This window comes from Cinclus cinclus, chromosome 3 (assembly GCF_963662255.1).
Source record: "Cinclus cinclus chromosome 3, bCinCin1.1, whole genome shotgun sequence".
Classification (NCBI taxonomy): Eukaryota; Metazoa; Chordata; class Aves; order Passeriformes; family Cinclidae; genus Cinclus; species Cinclus cinclus.
The window spans coordinates 26,542,433-26,561,735 of record NC_085048.1 but is presented as its reverse complement, the minus strand read 5'-3'; the positions used below and the strand labels follow the sequence as shown (position 1 = coordinate 26,561,735).

The 19,303-nt window shown below is 36.2% G+C and overlaps 1 protein-coding gene across 1 annotated transcript in view; it reads left to right on the top strand.

Moving 5' to 3' along the window:
* EYS (eyes shut homolog) overlaps positions 1–19,303 on the top strand; it is a 706,383-nt gene that overhangs the window by 189,977 nt on the left and 497,103 nt on the right. Inside the window, exon 14 of the mRNA XM_062489770.1 lies at positions 2,879–2,983. Coding sequence (XP_062345754.1) covers positions 2,879–2,983 — 105 coding nt within the window. The remainder of the gene's footprint in view (positions 1–2,878; positions 2,984–19,303) is intronic.

Here is a 19,303-nt window from a genome sequence, read left to right as displayed (position 1 = left end):
TGTTCTATGTATCCCAGCAAACTATTTGTTTTAAAACAAAATTCTTGCATTTGTTCCTACTTGTGATTTTCTGTATCGTATCTTCTTTTCTGATTGGATTACATTAGTTATATCAAACTCTATCTTCAATTGGTTGAAATTAATGAAGACTTCTAATCCTTCTCTTCAATGTACCTTATTGTGTTGCCATCAGTAAGCTTCCTTTTCTTGCCATCTAGATTGCTGTAAAAAAAAATAGTGGAATTGAATGGGCGGTAGATTTCTTTCAAAACTTGTGCAATTCATTCATCCAGTCTGGTAGCAAAACCACTGATAACTAATGCATTAATATGGCTTTCCATAAAGTTTTACTCATCTGGTAATATTCTCACTCAGTTTCTATGTAGACCAATTACTGGGATTTTACAAAAAATGGCAGAAACCTTAGTGAACAGAAGGAGCATGAAATATGCTACTGGGTTTTGTTATCCACAAAGTGTATAAATTTTGTGTAGAAGGAAATAAATTTGCTTATATAAAGTTTGGGATTTTTTTATTAATTGTTTTATATGTATAGGTTCTTGCAAGTAAACACTTTTAAACTTTTCCCAATACTTCTTCTAGGAACAGAAGTTTCACAAATGGATTTATAATTTCATGTCTTTGACTTTTATTATTTTCCTAAAGGCTGATTTTAGTGAGTCTTCAGGTACTTTACCTATTTTTCACATGTTCACAAAGAAAACTATTGAGTTTTTGTCCACTAGTACCCAAGGGTATAGTTCATCAAATCAGCCTATCTATTTAACTCATTTGACAATTCTACAGCTTTTCTTCTGTAGTTAACAACGAAGTTTTGCCCTTTACTCATAAGTATTAATTATGATACTGACCTGCTTTACAGCTTGTCTTTTTACTGATGATTGGTGCTGAAGAATCATTGAAAAATTTTGCATGACTGCCTCTATCAGTAGCCATCCTTCTTCACTGGATGGCAAATTGCAGCTTTCCCTCATCTCTGATATGAAGTATTTGCAGCATAATTTCTTGTTACTCTGACCATCCTATAATGGCTACATGCTTTTGGTGGTCTGATTTCATGTCTGCATATTCATATAATACTTTTTAGTTTATCCTGAGCAACTTAACCTGCTTTTTTGTCAGTTGGGCTTTTGTGATGCTTTGAAAACCAGGAAGTGCCATGTTGGTCTCCTAATATCCAGTGACTTTTCCCACAAAAAGGAAGTTTATCCTTGTGTACTTATAGAAAACAGCAGCTTTTTTAATCACATTTTTAAAACAAGATGTTCACTCTTTATCAGGTTTCAAATCAGAACGTTTCTACATTCTCTTCAGTTCTTCTGATTCCCTTTGTTATTACATTGTTCACCATCCTCTCCCTTTCAATGGATTTTGACTGCTCTCAGACAAGTTTTTCACATTTCTTTCCTTATAGTCAGAGAGTACTTTTCCCTTTAACTTTTCATCAAGTAACTTGTAGTTACCTTTTCCACTATGTCATGAAAAATTACCAAGAGTATATTCAAATATCTTTGAATTTTTGAATGATGATTCCTTTCAAAAATTATGGTTTTATAATTAAATACCCTATGGATCCAAGTCCTGAGTTTTTAAGGATTCTGCTAGCTCTTTTAGCTATTTAAAATATTACAAACAACAGCAAAAAAAGCAGCAAAAGCCCACAAGCTATAAAAAATATAAGGTTCCTTTAAAGTGATTCTACTGGATTTGCGATCTGTATTTAATTATTAAATACAGCATGTTATATTTAGCTGTGCAGTATTTTCCACAAAATGTCAAAGTCTTACCTGTTTTCTATCATTATTCTTGTCTATGAGCTTCTGCTTCCATCCCTTTAAAACTTTTTCCAAATATCGGGTTTTTTCCTTCCTCTGTATTCTCCCCACTTTCTCTCCAGCCCATTTAATTTGATTTTTGTGTACATTCTACTTTTGCATGTTAGCTGAAAGTACATCATAGTACATCATATGGTTAAGGAATAAAAAACTGCAAGGTGACACCCTCTGCCATCCACGTGTTTAATGTTGTAATGAATCTGTAATTGTCCAAGCTCTGTTTGTGCAAGAGGGACCCCAGAAACCCCACACAATCCTTTAATTCATCTAATTAGACTGAGGGCCTTGGGATCCCTATCTGTTTGTCCCATCTATTTTTGATCAATTTTTGTTCAGAAAGATTCCACTATTATTTATAATAGCATAGGCAGGGATTGCCCTAAATGAATGTAGTGAGCAATAGAGAAACTGGAGACTGAATTTTCTTTGGCATGTCAAGTGAGTTAATTGTTTTCATAAGCCACCTATTCCATGGTCTCCTAAATTTTCCCCCTATGTATCTTCTGTATATTTGCCTATAATTTTGTTGTTTCAGGTTTGAGTAAGTTTGAATTACAGCTCAATTAAATCTCTTTAAAAGTAGAAAAATGAAGAAACAGCTGAGTGAACTCATGGGTTTCTGTTTGGATCTGAGAAATGGCTTAATTCATCTGGAAATATGAATGCAACATTGAGAAATATTTTTCTCTTGCTATTGTTACTAAGGTTATTAAATCTCTAAAACAATTTTTTTTCAAAGTAGCATATAGCTCTCTTAATTATGGCATTGAGTTGAGATGCTAGAATATACAAAGGACATGTTTATAAATGCTGTTCATATTTATTCCTTTAAAATATTTTGTTTGTTAACTATCATCTAAGATCTATGAATATCTCTGGTTTTAAAACTGTCAAGTAGAAATAAAATAGTGTTTCCAACCTGGAAAAGTTAAATTATGCAGTTGTCACTTGCACTGTGAAGCAGCTTTTCTACTTTCCTAGCATGATTTATAGTTTTGATGTTTAATTTTCTTTTCTGTCAGACAAAAACTGTTCCACGGATATTGATGAATGTTCCTCCAAGCCCTGTAAAAATGGAGGCCATTGCCATGATTTGATTGGTGACTTTTACTGTAGCTGTTTGCCAGGTAAGAAGTCACATAATGTTTAAGTTGAGAAATTTTCTTTCATAAGCACACAACTAACTAGTAATTTATTTTGCTTGAAAAGATAGAAGGATGAACAGGTATTCCCTAAGCATATGATACAATTGTTATGCAGGTGGTGTCAGCAGAATCTGTTTACAGAATATAACTTGTACTCTGGAAGTCCTGCCTTCCAAACTGATGAACAGAGAGCTTTAAAGAGAGGCTCTTCCAGTAGCATGACTTTGCTACCATCTTTTCTAGTAGCAAAAGTTATTTTTAATATTTCTGAAAGAAAATATGGACAGGCTATGCAGTAGCTGTCATAGGGGTTGCTGTGGTGGGTTGACCCTGGCTGGGAGCTGGGTGCAGTCAATGAATCACACATCATTTATGTTGCTCCTTCTTCCTTGGGGGGAGGACTTCTCATGCTCTTATCTTGCTCCAGTGTGGGCTGAGAGAGAGAGAGTCCTCCAGGAACTTCTTTAATATTAATTCCTTCCCATGGCCTGCAGTTCTCTACAAACTGCTCCAGCATGGTTCTCTTCCAGTGAGTGCAGTCCTTCAGGAACGGCTCCAGTGTGGGTCCCCACATGGTCACAGCTCCTGCCAGGAAACCTGCTCCAGTGTGGACTTCTCTCTCCATGGGGCCACAGATGCTGCCAGAAGCTTGTTCTAGTTCAGGCTTCCCACAGGAAGGGTCACAGCCTCCTTTGGACATCCACCTGTTTTGTCATGAGGTTGTCTGTGGGCTGCAGGTGGATCTCTGCACCCCCATGGCTCTCCCTGGGCTGCAGGGGCACAACTTCCTCACCGTGGGCTCCCCCCAGGCTAAGGGGAATCTCACTCTGGTGCCTGCAGCACCCACTCCCTGTCTTTCTATACTGATGTTGGTGTCTACAGAGCTGTTTCTCTTGCTATCCTCACACTTTTTTCTGGCTGCAGTTTCCCAGTTTGTTTCTTCTCTCTATTATCCCAGAATTGCTACCGCTGGCACTGGCTCCATCAGACCAGGGGGAAGTTTCTGGCAGCTCAGCTTCTCAGAGAAGCCACCCCTGTACCTACCCCCACTGAAACATTGCCTTGCAAACCCAGTTGCAGTGATGAGAGACGCCAGCAATGTCTGAATTTGGCAATAAGAGTAGACCAACTTTTCTGTCTTTATGTGACATACATAATTTTATTCACAGAATCACAGAATCAATTAGGTTGGAAAACTCCTCTGAGATCATAGAGTCCAACAAATAAACAGCATCTTACTAAGATATGAACATATATGCTTCAGTGTGGCTTTTCAGCGTGGATTGGTACTGTGGGCAAGCATTTACACATTGAAATACAGTATCTTTTAACATAACCAGCTAATTTAATATGTGACACTTGCATATTATGACCATTTTTTAAAATCTACTGCTTTCTTTATTGTGGATCAACTGGTTGTCAACCAATCAGAAAGTAGTGAGCAAAACATAAAGCAATAGTATTTTTTCACTTGCAGTTTTTTAATACTTTTAAGTCAGTTACTTAAGTCATTAAACCTTGTTTTACCATGTCAAGAATGTAAGGATAAAATGATCAAGCTTGTATTAAGACAGAAATATTTACTTAAAGGAGATAGGCAAAAGAAGTGGTTTAAAATTATGTTCCTATAAGAGTTATATAAGTTTTTAAAATATATAGAAGCTATTTCAAGCCTAATATACAAATAGGTTGAAAGTTATTGATGTGTGGAATACAGAAACTCACAGCCATCACTGCCACTAAGTAATAGTATAAGAGCATGAATATAATTTGAATATATGTATGAATATTTATGGATACTACTACATATAGAAGTATGTGTATGTGCATCTTACACATGTGCATACATATACATACTCATACTACTTTGTTATGAGTCTTACAATAGATTTTCAAGATTCAGACTATTGAAGATTTATATGATTTTTGTTATTATTATTGTTATTGTTAATAATTACTGTTAATTATTGTTAATTATTATTGTTGTTAATAATTATAATAATTATATATATTATTAATAATAAATGTTATTGTTATTGTTAATAATTATTTTGGATAATTTTTAAGGCTAAATTCTTGTATGTTGCTGCAATAAGTTAGTTTTACTTTTTCAGTTGAAAAGACTGTGACTATATTTCATCATTCTTTCCACTGTTGATAAACCAAATGTCACATCTCATTTTGTCAGTGTAGTTTGGTCTGTGAAATCACAAACACATCAATAAGTGTGAAAACATCTTCCTGTTATATTTAAAAAGTGAGATCATATGCATGAAATGAATACTGAAATGCTGTAAGAAGTACACACATGAAATCTCAGACTATAAACATTTTCTATTACCATTTTGAACACTTGTTAGATACAGTCTTTATGAAGAATTCACCCATCTGCAAAATGCAGGAAGAAAAGCAATGATTTAGACAGTATTTAGGATTGCAAAAAGGCAGTATAGCACCTGAAGGACAGCACAAAGGAATTTCAGCTACTAAATTGGTTTCATCAGGAACCCAATTTAAATGGCTCCCTGCAAATGCATTCAGAATGGGGAATATACAAGAGTAGTTGGAGATGTGTGCATGCCTGCATGGCTATGATATTATTGGCATACAGGGGCATAGTGGAATTACTCCTGTGACTGAAGTGTTGCAGTGGAAGGATACAGGTTTTTCAGGAAGGACAGACAAGGCAGATGAGGAGGCAGTGTTTGCACTTTGTCAATGTCCAAGTGGAGTGCGTGGAGCTTTGGTTGGTGATGAATGAGGAGTCAGCCAAGAGTTTATGGGTCAGGACTAAAGAAAGGGCGACATTTCAGTGAGAGTCTGGTACAGGCTCTTCCACCAGGGAGTCCAAGTGGTTGTGGCCCTTACATTCACAAGTACTAGTACTCATGGAGGACTTCAACCTTTCTGGGTTTGCACAGCCAGGTTTTGGGAGCTGAGGGGCTACACAGACAACAGATGAAAGATCTTCATCAGAACTATTTTACTACATATTATAACTCTAAAGAACTACTAGTGGATTACAGCATAACATAAAACAGTGCACTACATCAGGGGACCAACATTAAAGCTAGAGAAAGAAATAATATTTATTAAGAACCAAATGTAATTTACCACTGAAATGACAATAATGTGCACAGATTCCTCCACTTAATGCCTGAGGAGTAACTGTGAAGAATCCCTACTAATGGGAGAAACTCCACACACTTCCAGGAAAATGTACAGGTTTCTGCTTTGTGAAAGTTTTGTGTTGCTTTTATAGTCATAAAAGGAGGTATCAAAAGGTCCGACAAAATCCTGGCTTATTTTCACAGATCTCACTTCAAGATTAAGATGTTCATTGGCAGCTGGGAGATGCCAGACCAGGGTTAACCTCACGGCACCAAAGTAACTCACTACAAGACAGTTTGTCCTGCTTGAATTATCTGACCAGTTAACAAACAACAGATAAATTATTTTGGGGGGGGGGGGGGGAGGGAGGGTGAGATGCCCTCCTACAGGCTTGTGGGACTGCATCTGAATTACTGTATCTAAGTTTTGCATTCTCTGCTAAAAGAAGGACATTGCCTTACTGAGGCAAGTCCAGCAAAGTGCCATGAAAATGGAGAACATGATATACAAAAAGACATTGAAGTAATTGTAACTGTTCACCCTGAAGAAAAGGCTGAGAGAACTTATTTGGGTTCACTGCTATCTCCTGGAAAGATACAGGGAAGACAAAACAAGGTTTTTCTTACAGGTCAAAATTCTCTCAGGGCAAGAGTCAATGGGCACAAGTCAGAAGATAGGAAAATTCAATATTAAGGTAAAAAACACCCCAAATCCAACACTATGATAGTGGTTAACTACTGGAAATATTTTCTGGGAAGCTTGTGGTATCCCCATCTATGGAATCATGTTTGAATACTGGCAGCACAGTTCCCTTAGCTACCTGATCTAGCTGGGATTGCAATGAGTATTAGACTACATGACCTCAAGACATCATTTCCAACTCAATTTTTCCTGTGATTCTATTACTAAATAAGGATTTTTGACCAATTTTACTTTGTAAATGTAATACTTTAAGATGAATTTGAACTAACTGTACCGACACTAAGTCTTTGAGGCTGTAAGCATTTTGACCTAAAAAAGATCTAAAAAAAGTTCTTCATGATCTTAATTACAGTGCTACATTTTATCAAGTGTGTGGTTGAGAAGTATAAAAGTGTTTGTTTATATGCAATGTTTTTCCAAAAACCGATTTTTTTATGAGTATTCAAGGATTTATCAGCTGTATTTTTTTCATGAGTATTAATTTATTCTTGCACTAGAAAATGGTTATCTATGCATATTGAATTTTATAAAGGGGGAAAACTAAGTGGAAAAAAGTGTAATATTTTATGACAATAGCAGTCTGTCATCTGGAAACCATGCCTTGAAATGCTCAAGTAGAGAAGCATAGTTTGAGAAATAAGTAAGGAACCTCTTTCTAAAATTTATAAGGTGTCCATTGGCAATATTTATGTGATACTTAAAGAAATTTTAATCTACAAGATGCTGGATTTTTACAATGTATTCAGAAAAGCATCAAAGGTGCTCAATGGAATATAGCAAGTTCCTTATGGAAAAGTAAAGACTCTTTAAGTTTGTAGAAGACAAGCATGAGGGAATGAATCTTAGAAACATAAAATAACTTTTAACAGATGACATTGCATTTCTCTGTTTGTTACCACAGAATGTGATATAACTAGAGAATTTATTTGGAAGGTTTGGTAAGGGATTAGACATGTTCACAGCTGAAAAGCCTGTAAGTCAATACTAAATAATCCTTTGCCTTTTTTAAAACTCCTGAATGTTTGGAGGTTTCAAAGGGAACAGACTGCTGGAAGTTGCTAAACCAATAATCTGTCCTTAAACAGTCTCCCTTTTTCTGTTCTCAGACAGTTATAGGCTGGATGCACAATTTTTCTCTTTTAGAAAACATTACAGCTACTACACAGCTTCTTTCCCGTCCCTGTTTCTGCCCCAGTGATGCATTATTCCTGCTAGACTTGACTGAATACATAAATATTTATTATTTTATTTTTTTTTTAAATGGGATTACAGGATGATTAGCATGATTGCTAAAGGAGACTGATTTTGAAGCAGAAAATCCTATCAGTTGATGGATTCCACCTAAAATCAATTTTTGTTCAACTTAATACACTGAATCAAAGGAGCAGTACTTCTGATTAAGAGTAAACATGCACACAGAGAAATTGTAAATCAAATCCTTCCTTTCTGGAAGGTGTTGCTGTTATTAAAGTTTAGTGTACCATGAAATAAGACTGTACTTTCTTTCAAACCTTTCTGGCAACCCTTGTTACTAAGTAGATGCTTATACATGAAAGTTTTTACTCCGGGAAGAGACCTTAGAAAAACTCTTGCATGCTGTGACTCAAGAAATAAAGTGAATCATCAAGATTACAGATGGAAAAAGTTTACAAAATCATTCAGTTCTTCACACTACTGCTGCACAATGATCCTTAACATAGAATTTGTAATGATATTTTTTTGCTTTGATTTCAAAGTTGCTTGATCAGAAAGTGCAGCATCTTTTACATGAAGCTGTTGCTCTGCCTGCCAAAAAGACTACCTGATGCATATCTTAAAATTTCAATTACTGATTTCTTGGTCCAAGTCACAATTCACTTATGCAATTTATAAATCATGCTTTTCTTCTACCTAACATCCTAACTTGTGCTGAGATAGAATTCTTTCTAAAGAAGTCCATCTAATCAGCTGTAGAAAGGTTGTTCAGCAGACTGACACATAAGATACTTTCAACATTCTTATAGCAAATAATACAGAATTGCTTGTAGCAGTAGTTAGTGGACTCAATATTTTAGGGAAATAGAGGCCAATATATTTGCATGATGTCTGTTTTGCAAAGTCTTAATACTGAGACTTCTGTAGGCAGTTACATCCATGCAATGTGTGTTGGCTCTTAATCCAGGATGAAGTCTGAGGCCACATAAAGTCAGATGTTGGAGAAGCAGAGCTTATGCAGATGGGTATCCAGGACCTGCCATTGTTACCAACCCTTGAAAAAGCAGTATATGCAATCAGTGAGTGACAGGGAACATTATTAGGGGTCCTTCACAAGTTTTTCTTTACATTTATAGCTCATCCATACACTAGTATCTTTTTCTCTGGTATTTGTGAAACACTAAATATGTATTTTAGTCACCCCAGTAATTGTTCTTCAGTTTAGCAAATCTTAGTGTATTAAGATTTTTTTTTCTAATAGATCTATTCCTGAGCATGTCCAGTCATTTGTTACCACTGAAGGTCTGATTGTTTACCTCATTTTTTCATGGAGCCCTTTTCAATATTAGTTAAATTTTAACTGTTTTTATTTATTTTTTACATTACATGAAACAATTTATTCATAAATTATCTAGCACAAAAAGGCAGCAATTCTAAAATTGGCACAAACTGAGGGTTCCCTTCTATGAAGAAAAAGAAGTCAGAAATATTCTACAGTATTTTTGACATTAGGAAGATGAAAAAAATAATCACTGAAGGCCATTCCTTATTTTTTCACATTGGAAAAAAATTCCCTGATTTTTCTCATTATCAGAAAAGAAAGACTGGATAATATAAAAGGAAATTAATTTTTAATGGGTATTCTGCCCAGACAAAAAACTTGATTGGACCTACATACAAGGTCTGGTTGAGATAGAACCACTCCTCTTCATAGAAATTGTTACAGTGCTGTGTTTTTGGTTTATGACCAAAGCCGTGTTGCTAACTCAGGAATGTTTTGGCTGCTGCTGAGCAGTGTTTGCACAGCATCATGGCCATCTCTGTTTCTCATTTTACCCTGACAGTGAGTAGGCTGGAGGGAACAAATAGTTGAGAGTGTAAAAAGCTGGGACAGCTGACACCAATGGACCAAAGAGATATTCTATTCCAAATGCCATAATATAGTAAGCCATAAAATCCTGGAAAGAGTTTTCTAGAGTGACTGTTGCTAGAGACCCTACGGCCATTCAGGGGACATGAAGAGTGCCTTTGCATTACTTGGTGGTTTGTTTTTTTATAGTTTGTTTGGTTGGTTATTTGGTTTTTCTGGGGAGGTTTTTCATAGCTCACTAATTTGTCCTTATCATGACACCAGTTTTCCTATTTTCCTTTCCAATTCTCTATGTAAATCAAATTTTAAGATATACATACCTCTTTCTACTTTCATGTTTTTCACTAGAAAAACAAGAGAACAGTGCAGAGAAATCCTAAGTTTCCTCACTTGTAATTATCATAGTTTTGGATTAAGTTTCCATACATGTTTCAAGTTGTAATGCTAACCTTAATATACATGTTTCATGCAGATGAAAGTCTTTGAGACTTATGTAAATAAAAATGCTGCTGAAAAAGTGCACAATACCTCATTCCTCTAGTGGACATGTAATTGCTCAGACGTTGTGTATTCAAACTGTGCACTATGATGAAATATCAAAATGTGTATTCTGTAATACATTGGCATCTATAACTTCTATTTGTTCAAAATGTTCCCAGAAGCACAGTAAGATTTAAACTTTTAAACTTAATCTTTATTATCTGTTAGAAATTGGACATAAAGGTATTAAGAGCAAATAAAACTGTAATTTCTACTTCAGTGAGATTTCATTATATTATTCTTATAGAAATAAGTATTTAGTGAGGTTTTTGCACTGAGATACTGAAAAATATAAAACACTGGTAAATTAAGATGTAAAACAAGATGCAATGGTTAAAAAATTTCTTGAAATAGATATAGCTTTTAATTACAGTTTTAAAATTAAAACAATTAAGAAGGAAGAAGAAAATTCACATGGTGACACTGAAAACCATACATCAATACATGCTATATATATATACATACTTGCAACCAAGTGCAGAAGAAAAGATGGAATCCAAGAGGATCATATGAAATTAGTAAGGAGGAAAGGACAAATGGGAAGAGCAGCACATTTTGAAAAGCTCACTAAAAAGTCTCTTATAAGAAGTTGCAGTTAAGGCAGGCTGTGATGAAGAAAGAGGAAGTAAACATGGTGAAATGTCCACATGGGAAATTTCTTGCTATTGTAAAAAGATACCTTATTAGCTGCAATAGCTTTATAAAGAAATCTTATTTTTTATAATTCCAATTTTCTACCTGTGTTCCTATTTTTCGGTATAGTTCTTCATGCCAGTGGTAAATGAAATCTTCCTGCCATAGAACAAGAAAAAATTGTCGACTACCACTCATGCTTTAAAAAATGTGCTGTCATTTATGAGGCTAAAAATACAGGGAAGAAAATCAATTAATAGCTCATTTGTAACATCAATTCAACCCACTAACCCTAGCAGACGACTTAAAAATTTGACATGTTTCTAATAAAAACAACACTATTTATTTCAAAGTGTCTAATAAGACATTGAGCTACAGTTACCAAAAGCAGACACAAAAGAGTGATGTCTTGAGGAACACTGTAATAACCCATTACAAATCCCCCAGGTAAGGAAATATCTCTATGACAGCCTTTAGCCTGAGTCTATTAATTTCTAAAAGTACTGTAATGGCAGTACCAGGATGGAAAGGAATGATTACTTGATACTAAACAGCTATTTTAAAAACCTGTTAAAACCATCATAGCTGTATTTCACAATTCACAAAAGTTACAAGCTTTTATAAAAGATTTAATTTGCCAATTGCGACTAATTTTTAGTTTGCTGCTTCTTATTTTTGATATCTCTATTTTTTTTTGTTTGTTTGTTTTCTGAAACATTGTTGGAATATATTCCCATGGTTAAGTGCCTATTGGTTGTAGAATGAACCCATTCACATTTAATATGAAATTAATAAGATTTACAATGATGTAATCTCTGGCTCCTTTTTTTTTCCATTTCTGACATTAGAAATGCAAATAACACTTGTTTTCAGACATCACATTCCAGAAAACTACTACAAGTTGGTCTATAGGCTTAAAATCATGCTTTCATGGAGTTTTTAAAATGATAATCAAATTATGACCTTTCCCTGATGTTAGTATGCTATGTCTACTAAACATATTTTTTACATGTTTGATTTATATGTTTAAAAATTGTTTAGTCCAAAATTTCTGTTTCTAAAAAGTAGATAACAGGTTATTTGGCCACCACATATCTAAATATATTTAAATTTCTAATAAATGATCTAAAGGTTTTGAAGTCTGCTATGTTGTTTGGCCATCTCTGATTTAGAAAACAAACAAACAAACAAACAAACAAACAAAAAACCCTAACAATTCAGAAGTGTATTTTCATAGCCAAAACTGAAATAATCTTTATCCTACTGCCATTTCTAAAGAAATATTAACAGTCTTTATTTTGGATATGGTTTGTTATTTTGCTTTGAAATTTCCACTCATTTAATTCTTCATCTATGTTTTTGTTCTGTCTTTATGCTTTTCTACCCTTCTCTAAAATAACTCCTTTCCTTGACAACTCACTTTCCAACTAATGTGGTCCTACAGTGTACTGAAAAATAATTAGCATTTGCACAATTTTCATATCCTATGTCTCTACTTGCATTTATAAGGGGTAAAAACATTGTATAAAATTTCTAACAAGTAAGAGAATTGCCTTACCAGAACTTCAGCAAAGTCTACTGTTGTTGCTTTATGTGGTTTAATCACCATTTTTTTCCTTTACTTACCTGTTAGTAAAATCAACCCCTTCCCCCTACCCCCCCAGCTTTTCTAGTACCCTATGGTGCTCTATTTTGATGAGAAATGAAGGATCATATTTGGAACTCATATTATCTTTAAAATTTACAAAAGACAGACTAGAAAATATATGATAGATGACAAGGAATGTCTGTGTATTTTCTCTCTGTCCAACAGATTCCTTATCATTAAATTCTAAGAAATAATTCAACTCCAAAATTTTGCTTTTGTACTGCCTGCCAATCTTAATTCCATGAACAACATGAACAGCAAGCCAATGTATGTTTCTTTTTATTTTCATATTTATCTTCCTAAATTCTACTTAAAAAGGTCTTTCACTCCCGAGGAAATGTATACCTTTATGTGCCTTTATACACTTTATGTGGCACTTCAGAAACCATTCTCTTTTTAATGAAGCCATTGAACTTATTTTCTGTAACAAATTAATTCATCTCTAAAATAAGAATATTGAACTGAAGAGCTCTTTATTTAATCCACTGTCGTATTACACAATGAGGGGCAGCTCATCCTCTTATCTCCTTATTCTTGACACATGACATCTGAAAGCGTGCAATACCTCTGAGATGTAGCTGAGGAAGAATAGCAACATTACCCACTGTATATGCTTATTTCACTGGGAGCTTCACATTTCACAGATTTATTTTTTTCAGAGACATTAAGCTGAGAATCTGTGTAATTCAGAAGTTGGGTAATTCATATTAATGATTGCTACTGTTGTTTATGTTTTGTCATTGCTTTTGTTTGTTGTTTTTTTTATACTGATCTGCTAGCAGCAATGTTTTTACCCCAATTCTAACTGGCAAAAGCTATCTCAATTAAGCAATTTCTTGCTCTCATTTTTCATTATCCATAAGGGAATTGTAAATGCCACAGGATTTGCATATCAATTACAGGAAGATGTTATATAGGAAAGTATAATAAATTACTATTCCTAGTAACAATCAAATTATGTTATACAATACATATCATCTTCTCAGCAGATCCTGACATCATCACAAAAGAAGCAGCAGACACTGACAACTTGTCAGTCCTCATGGGAATATGAAAATGGATAACAGATATTATTTCATAAAGTGTTTTTTTCTTACTCCTGCACTTATTTTATCCTGCAGATGTAAAGCATCATTAGATGCTGTTTTAATGCATCATACCACAAAATTGTAAGATAGCCTTTTAGCCACACTGTTATAAAATAACATTTCAATCCAGCAAGCATAGTCAGAATAAAAACTTATTCTCTTTTCTTAGTGTAAATAAGAGAGTTTCTGAAGCTGCCTGCTGTGGTACAGTTATCAAACTTCTTTTGTAATAGTTGTAAGTCTTCTTCTTCATTTGTGTAAGATGAGTAGAGTATGTCTCTGTTTTTCCTTAATTTTTCTCTAGTTCTAATCCAACTTTTAGTGGAACTGACAAAAATATTCTTAGAGTCTTGGAAGATGTACCTAGCCACTGTGGTCCTTTGCCTAGGTTTAAGGGTTTTTCTTAAAAAAAAACCACTGTAGAGCAATAGCTCTCCTACATATTCACATTAAATTGTATGGCTTAAGATCCAGTTTGTCCAAAGCAGTAGAAATGATCATTGAAATCAAGTAGCTAAAAGAGATATGATGGACTCATTAGCGCTCACTGGCAGGAATAAATTCTAAGTGGGGTAGAATGAGCAGAAAAAATGTTACAGAAAGATCACATTTATTCCTTTTGAAAGAACTTTCTAGATCAGAACTTCTGTTCCACTGTTTTGCACTATAATCAAGAATAGATGAAGAACCCTTAAAAAGCAATTGTCTGAACAGACCAAGTGACCTCAGACACTTATCCAGCTTTCCTTCAAGATCCTTCACCATCTTTGTTGCCCTGCTTTGGACGTTCTAATATCTGTCTTATATTGTAGCACCCAAAACTGCCCCCAGCACTTGAGGTGAGGCTGCCCCAGCTCAGAGCAGAGCAGGACAATCCCTCCCATGCCTGGCTGTGATGCTGTGCCTGATGTTCCCAGGAAAGGGTTGGCTCTCCTGGCTGCTGATTCGTGCTCCAGCAAGCTGATTAATGTTTAACTCTCTGTCAACCAGAACCCCAAGACCCTTTCCACAGTGCTGCTTTTCAGCATCTCATACCCAAATCTGCAAATTCATCCAGGGTTGCTCTGACCAAGGTGCAGAATCTGGCACTTGGTTTAACTTCATATGGTCACAGATTGCCCAGTACTCAAATTTGTCTCTCTGCAGCGTCTCTCTGCCTTTGAGGGAGTCAAAAGTTCCTCCCAGTTTAGTATTATTGGCAAACTTACTTAATATTCCTTAAAGTCCTATGTCCAAGTAATCTATTAAGATGTTTAAGAGCACAGGGGCAAGGATGGAGACTGTGGAACCCCACCAGTGGCAGGTCACCAGTCTGATGACAACCCATTCACTACAACCCTTTGCATCCAACCCATGAGCTAGCTGCCCACCCATCACATGATGGGTTTATCCTGCTGTGTGCTGGGTATTTTGTAAGAGACAATATCAAAAGCTTTACTGAAATCCAGAAATATTACATCAATTGACATGCCTTAATCAGTGGGTTACCTTGTCCTACAAGGAAATCGTGTTTGATAGGGAGGAACTTCCCCTCATGAAGCTGTGACTGATACTGTGCTGTTTTTCAGGAGTTTTTCTATAAACCCCAGAAAAATCTTCATTATTTTATCAGTCACAGAAGAACCTAGAGTGTTCAAACGAAAATGCATACTGTAAAATCTGTTTGGCTACAATTTCAGCTGTGGTATTTAAAAAGGATTCAGAGCAGTTTCAGAGCTGTAGACTTGTGGTTAAGACAGAGTTACAGAAAAGTAGAAAAGAGCAGAAGTGTAGAACTGTCAGGTATAACTTTAATTCTTGTAAAAGAGTTACGGAAAATGTGAAGTTGAACTATTTGTAAGCATCTGAAGCCAACAAAAATATGACAGTCCCTAGGTAAAATTAATTTCTCAAGAGTAAAATGTGTGAAACCATTGTAATTTCTGTTTTGAGGTAGTAATAAACTTTTGAGATAAGGAAGAAGTTTCTATATATCTTGAGTGCATCATCATTCTTTTTAGGACACCAATGAGACACTGTCTCAGTGAAACTACCACTAAACCACATGTAACTCACTGGGAAAAAAGTACTAAAATATGATAATGATTCAGTGAGGAAAGGAACATCACTGGAAGTATTTTGGATCCACTAATGCTCTTCATTGATGCTCCTTATCAATGACCTGGATTATTGAATTAGGAATATTGTGTCTGATTGTGCAGATGGCACCAATCCCAGAGAGAGACAGGCAAAAACTCTAGCAGTGTTCTGGAAAAGAAAGATGGTTCAGCTGAGAAAAGATGAATCCTCTTTGGCAGTCATAAACAAATTCACAGAAAATTGGAAACAACCGGGCAGCAATTTGTGAAAACACATCCAGAGATTTCAGGCTGAATGGGATTGAGCCATGTACTGGTGTTGTTGAAAAAGAAATCTCCACCCTCAGGTATTTGTCCAAGAGTTCTGACTGTGAAAGAAGTGTTGTTGCTCCCTGCCATACACCAGTGTTCCAGCAGTCTCCTGCCAATCTGACCTTGCCTTGCTGACTTTGACTTCCAGGCTCCTTCTCAAGCCCCTTGTCACTGCAGGTTGTCTGTGCTAGACATGGCTATCAGCAATGGACCTGCCCAGCTTCTCTTGTTTCACTGCTATGGGACTGGACTGCTTGTCAGTGAGTTGTGCCCTGCTTGCTTTGCTGTCCTATGACCTACATGAATAATAAAATTTGATTAAATTTATTAAATTAAAACTATCTGAACACAGTAGTTTAAAATATGGTATTAAGACATATACTTAGCATACGGAGTCAGCACTGGATATGACCGGAATATGTGTTGGCAACCACTACATATCTCACAAAATCTATTAATAGTTATTGCTCCAAAGGGTTTGTGCCTCTATGTGGAGCTGTAGGTGTTCAGATTTCTATCATGACATTATGTTGTTAATATCCAAAATGCTAGATTTCATTGGTGGACGAAGAGTATTAGGAGAGAAGCACTGGAGTTCAACCAGTAGTGACCAAACTATCAGAGAACAGCTTCTCTCTCACCTCCAAAGAACTAAATTTAATCTGACAATTTTAAAATACTTAAATATGTCAGATAACTCATATTTGGGTACACAGTGATTCTGTGATGGACTGCATTCATGCAATGGAAATAACAATGCTCTTCAAGTCTCCTGTGTTGGAGCATAACTGAAGCATGTGTAGCTAAAAATGAATCTCCAGGGTTGAGCAGACCCTGCAAATATATCAGTGAAGAGAAATTAATGTGCCTGTGCCAAGAATTTCTGCTTTAGCACAGAGTTGACTGGGACAAATTGGCCAACATTAATTAATTAGTAAAAGCCTAGAAGAGGGCCAGAAAGGGGTGTGGATTCAGGCTCATACAGGATATGATGCTGGGTCTGTAAACTCTGCCTGTGATGTTTGTCCCCTGGGAACTGCCTAAATCAGAAATTATCTTGGACTAAATCCTTTGGTAGCCTCTATCAAATCACCTTTGTTGCCTGTGACAGGGACATTGTCATATTAGTTTTTACTTAGTAAATAACCTAATATGACTGAGGCAGTACTTCTAGGATATCAAGAATATTTTAAAATATACACATATCTGTTGATACCAAATTGAGTTAGTGGTAAGCAGTAGATGTACTGACTGTACTTTTAAGTTCCTTCCCAGACTGAATTAAGTTTAAATGATGGACAGAAGTTTTTGCTGAAAAAATACATTTTCATCTTCCAACCAGAAAATTGTACCACAAAATTCAAACCAATTGCAATTACAAAATTGTAATGATTACTTTTCAGCTTCCAGAAAGCTGAAGCTTTCAGCTTCTTTTGAGGGATATCCAATGAAACATTATTTATCAGAAAATGCTGACATGATGGATAAAAACAGGCTTTTGGCCCAGAAGCTTTCTTTTTTTTTCACTTATTACTTAGTTGAAAAAACTTTGCAAAAAATCTAAAACTCTTGAAATACTTCAAAGCTTATGACAGAAAATTGAATTGCAACTCTTGAAATTCTTTTGCCTTAGAGTATTTATTTATTTATTTATTTATTGCAGGACTGACATATGTAGGAAAAAAGCTGATGTACAAACACTCTAAGTACTCATGAAAATACAGCCTTATGACTTGTCAAACTTACTTTCTATGTGTACCTAAACACAAATTTTAACTTTTCCCCAACCTTTACTGAGAAATAAAGCAGCAGACTTTTTTCACAAGAACAGAACAATCTGAATTTTTCAGATTCCTGCTGTTGTTGGATCAGAAAGTGTGCTTGTGAAATTGAGCAGTCTTCAGAGAACACAATTTTCCTAAAGTTGCACTGCCATAATTTCTCAGTCTCTTACCTTTTGGAGCATGAAGTTTTAAAACTTTTAGAGAGAAGCTTATTCTAATTTAACTGCTGAAGTTTGAATTGTCTTTACTGAGAATTAATGGGTTTTGTTCTTTGAGTTGCAGACACCATATGTGTAAGAAGGACACCACAGAGAAAATTGCATCTTCTGTCTCTTATAGTTGTGATTGGTTACTTCAATACAGTAATCACATCTATTTATTAGAGGAGATGGTCACAATAAAACACTTTCTTCTTGTACTGTCTGAGGCAAGAGCATTATTTGTTTCCCCTGCCTTTCAAGTTTTGGTGGGCTGACCCTGGCTGGATGCCAGGTACCTGTCTAAGGCACTTTGTCTCTCTCCTTGGCAAATATACGGGGGTGGTGGGGTGGGGGGGGTTAAAATATACGGTAGGGCTCGTGAATTCAAATTAGGACTGGGAGAGATCACTTGCACATTACTGTCACAGGCAAAACAGAACTGACAGAAAAATGAATTTACTACTAATCCAACCCAGAGCAGGAAAATGAAAAGTAAAACAAACATCTTAAAAACACCTTCTCCCCACCCTCCCTCCTTCCCATGCCCTACCTGCCAACCCCCAGTGATGCAGGAACACAGGAATGGGGGTTATGGTCAGTTCACCCCAGGCTGTTTGTGCTGCCTCTCAGGGAGGGGAGTCCTTCCCCTGCTCCCGTGTGGGGTCCCTCCCATGGGAGACAGTCCTCTGTGAACTCCAGTGTGACTCCTTTCTGCAGGCTGCAGTTCTTCATGAACTGCTCAGGCTTGGGTTCTGTTCCATGGGATGCAGTCCTTCAGGGACAGCCTGCTCCAATGTGATTTCCCCCACAAGTTCACAAATCCTACCAGAAAACCTGCTCCAGAGTGGGCTCCTCTGTCCACAAATCCCTGCCAGCAGCCTGCTCTACCATGCGTTTTCCAGAGTGCACAGCCTCATTTCAGTCATCCACCTCGCCCCAGCATGGAGGAGCTGCATGGGCTGCAGGGGCACAGCTGCCTCACCATGGGCTGCACCAGGGGCTGCAGGGGAATCTCAGCTCTGGCACCTGCAGCATCTCCTGCCCCTCCTTCTGCACTCACCTTGGTGTCTGCAGAGCTGTTCGTCTCGCACTGTCCCCACTATTTCCTGGCCATAGTTACGTCTGTGCAATCATTTTTTCCT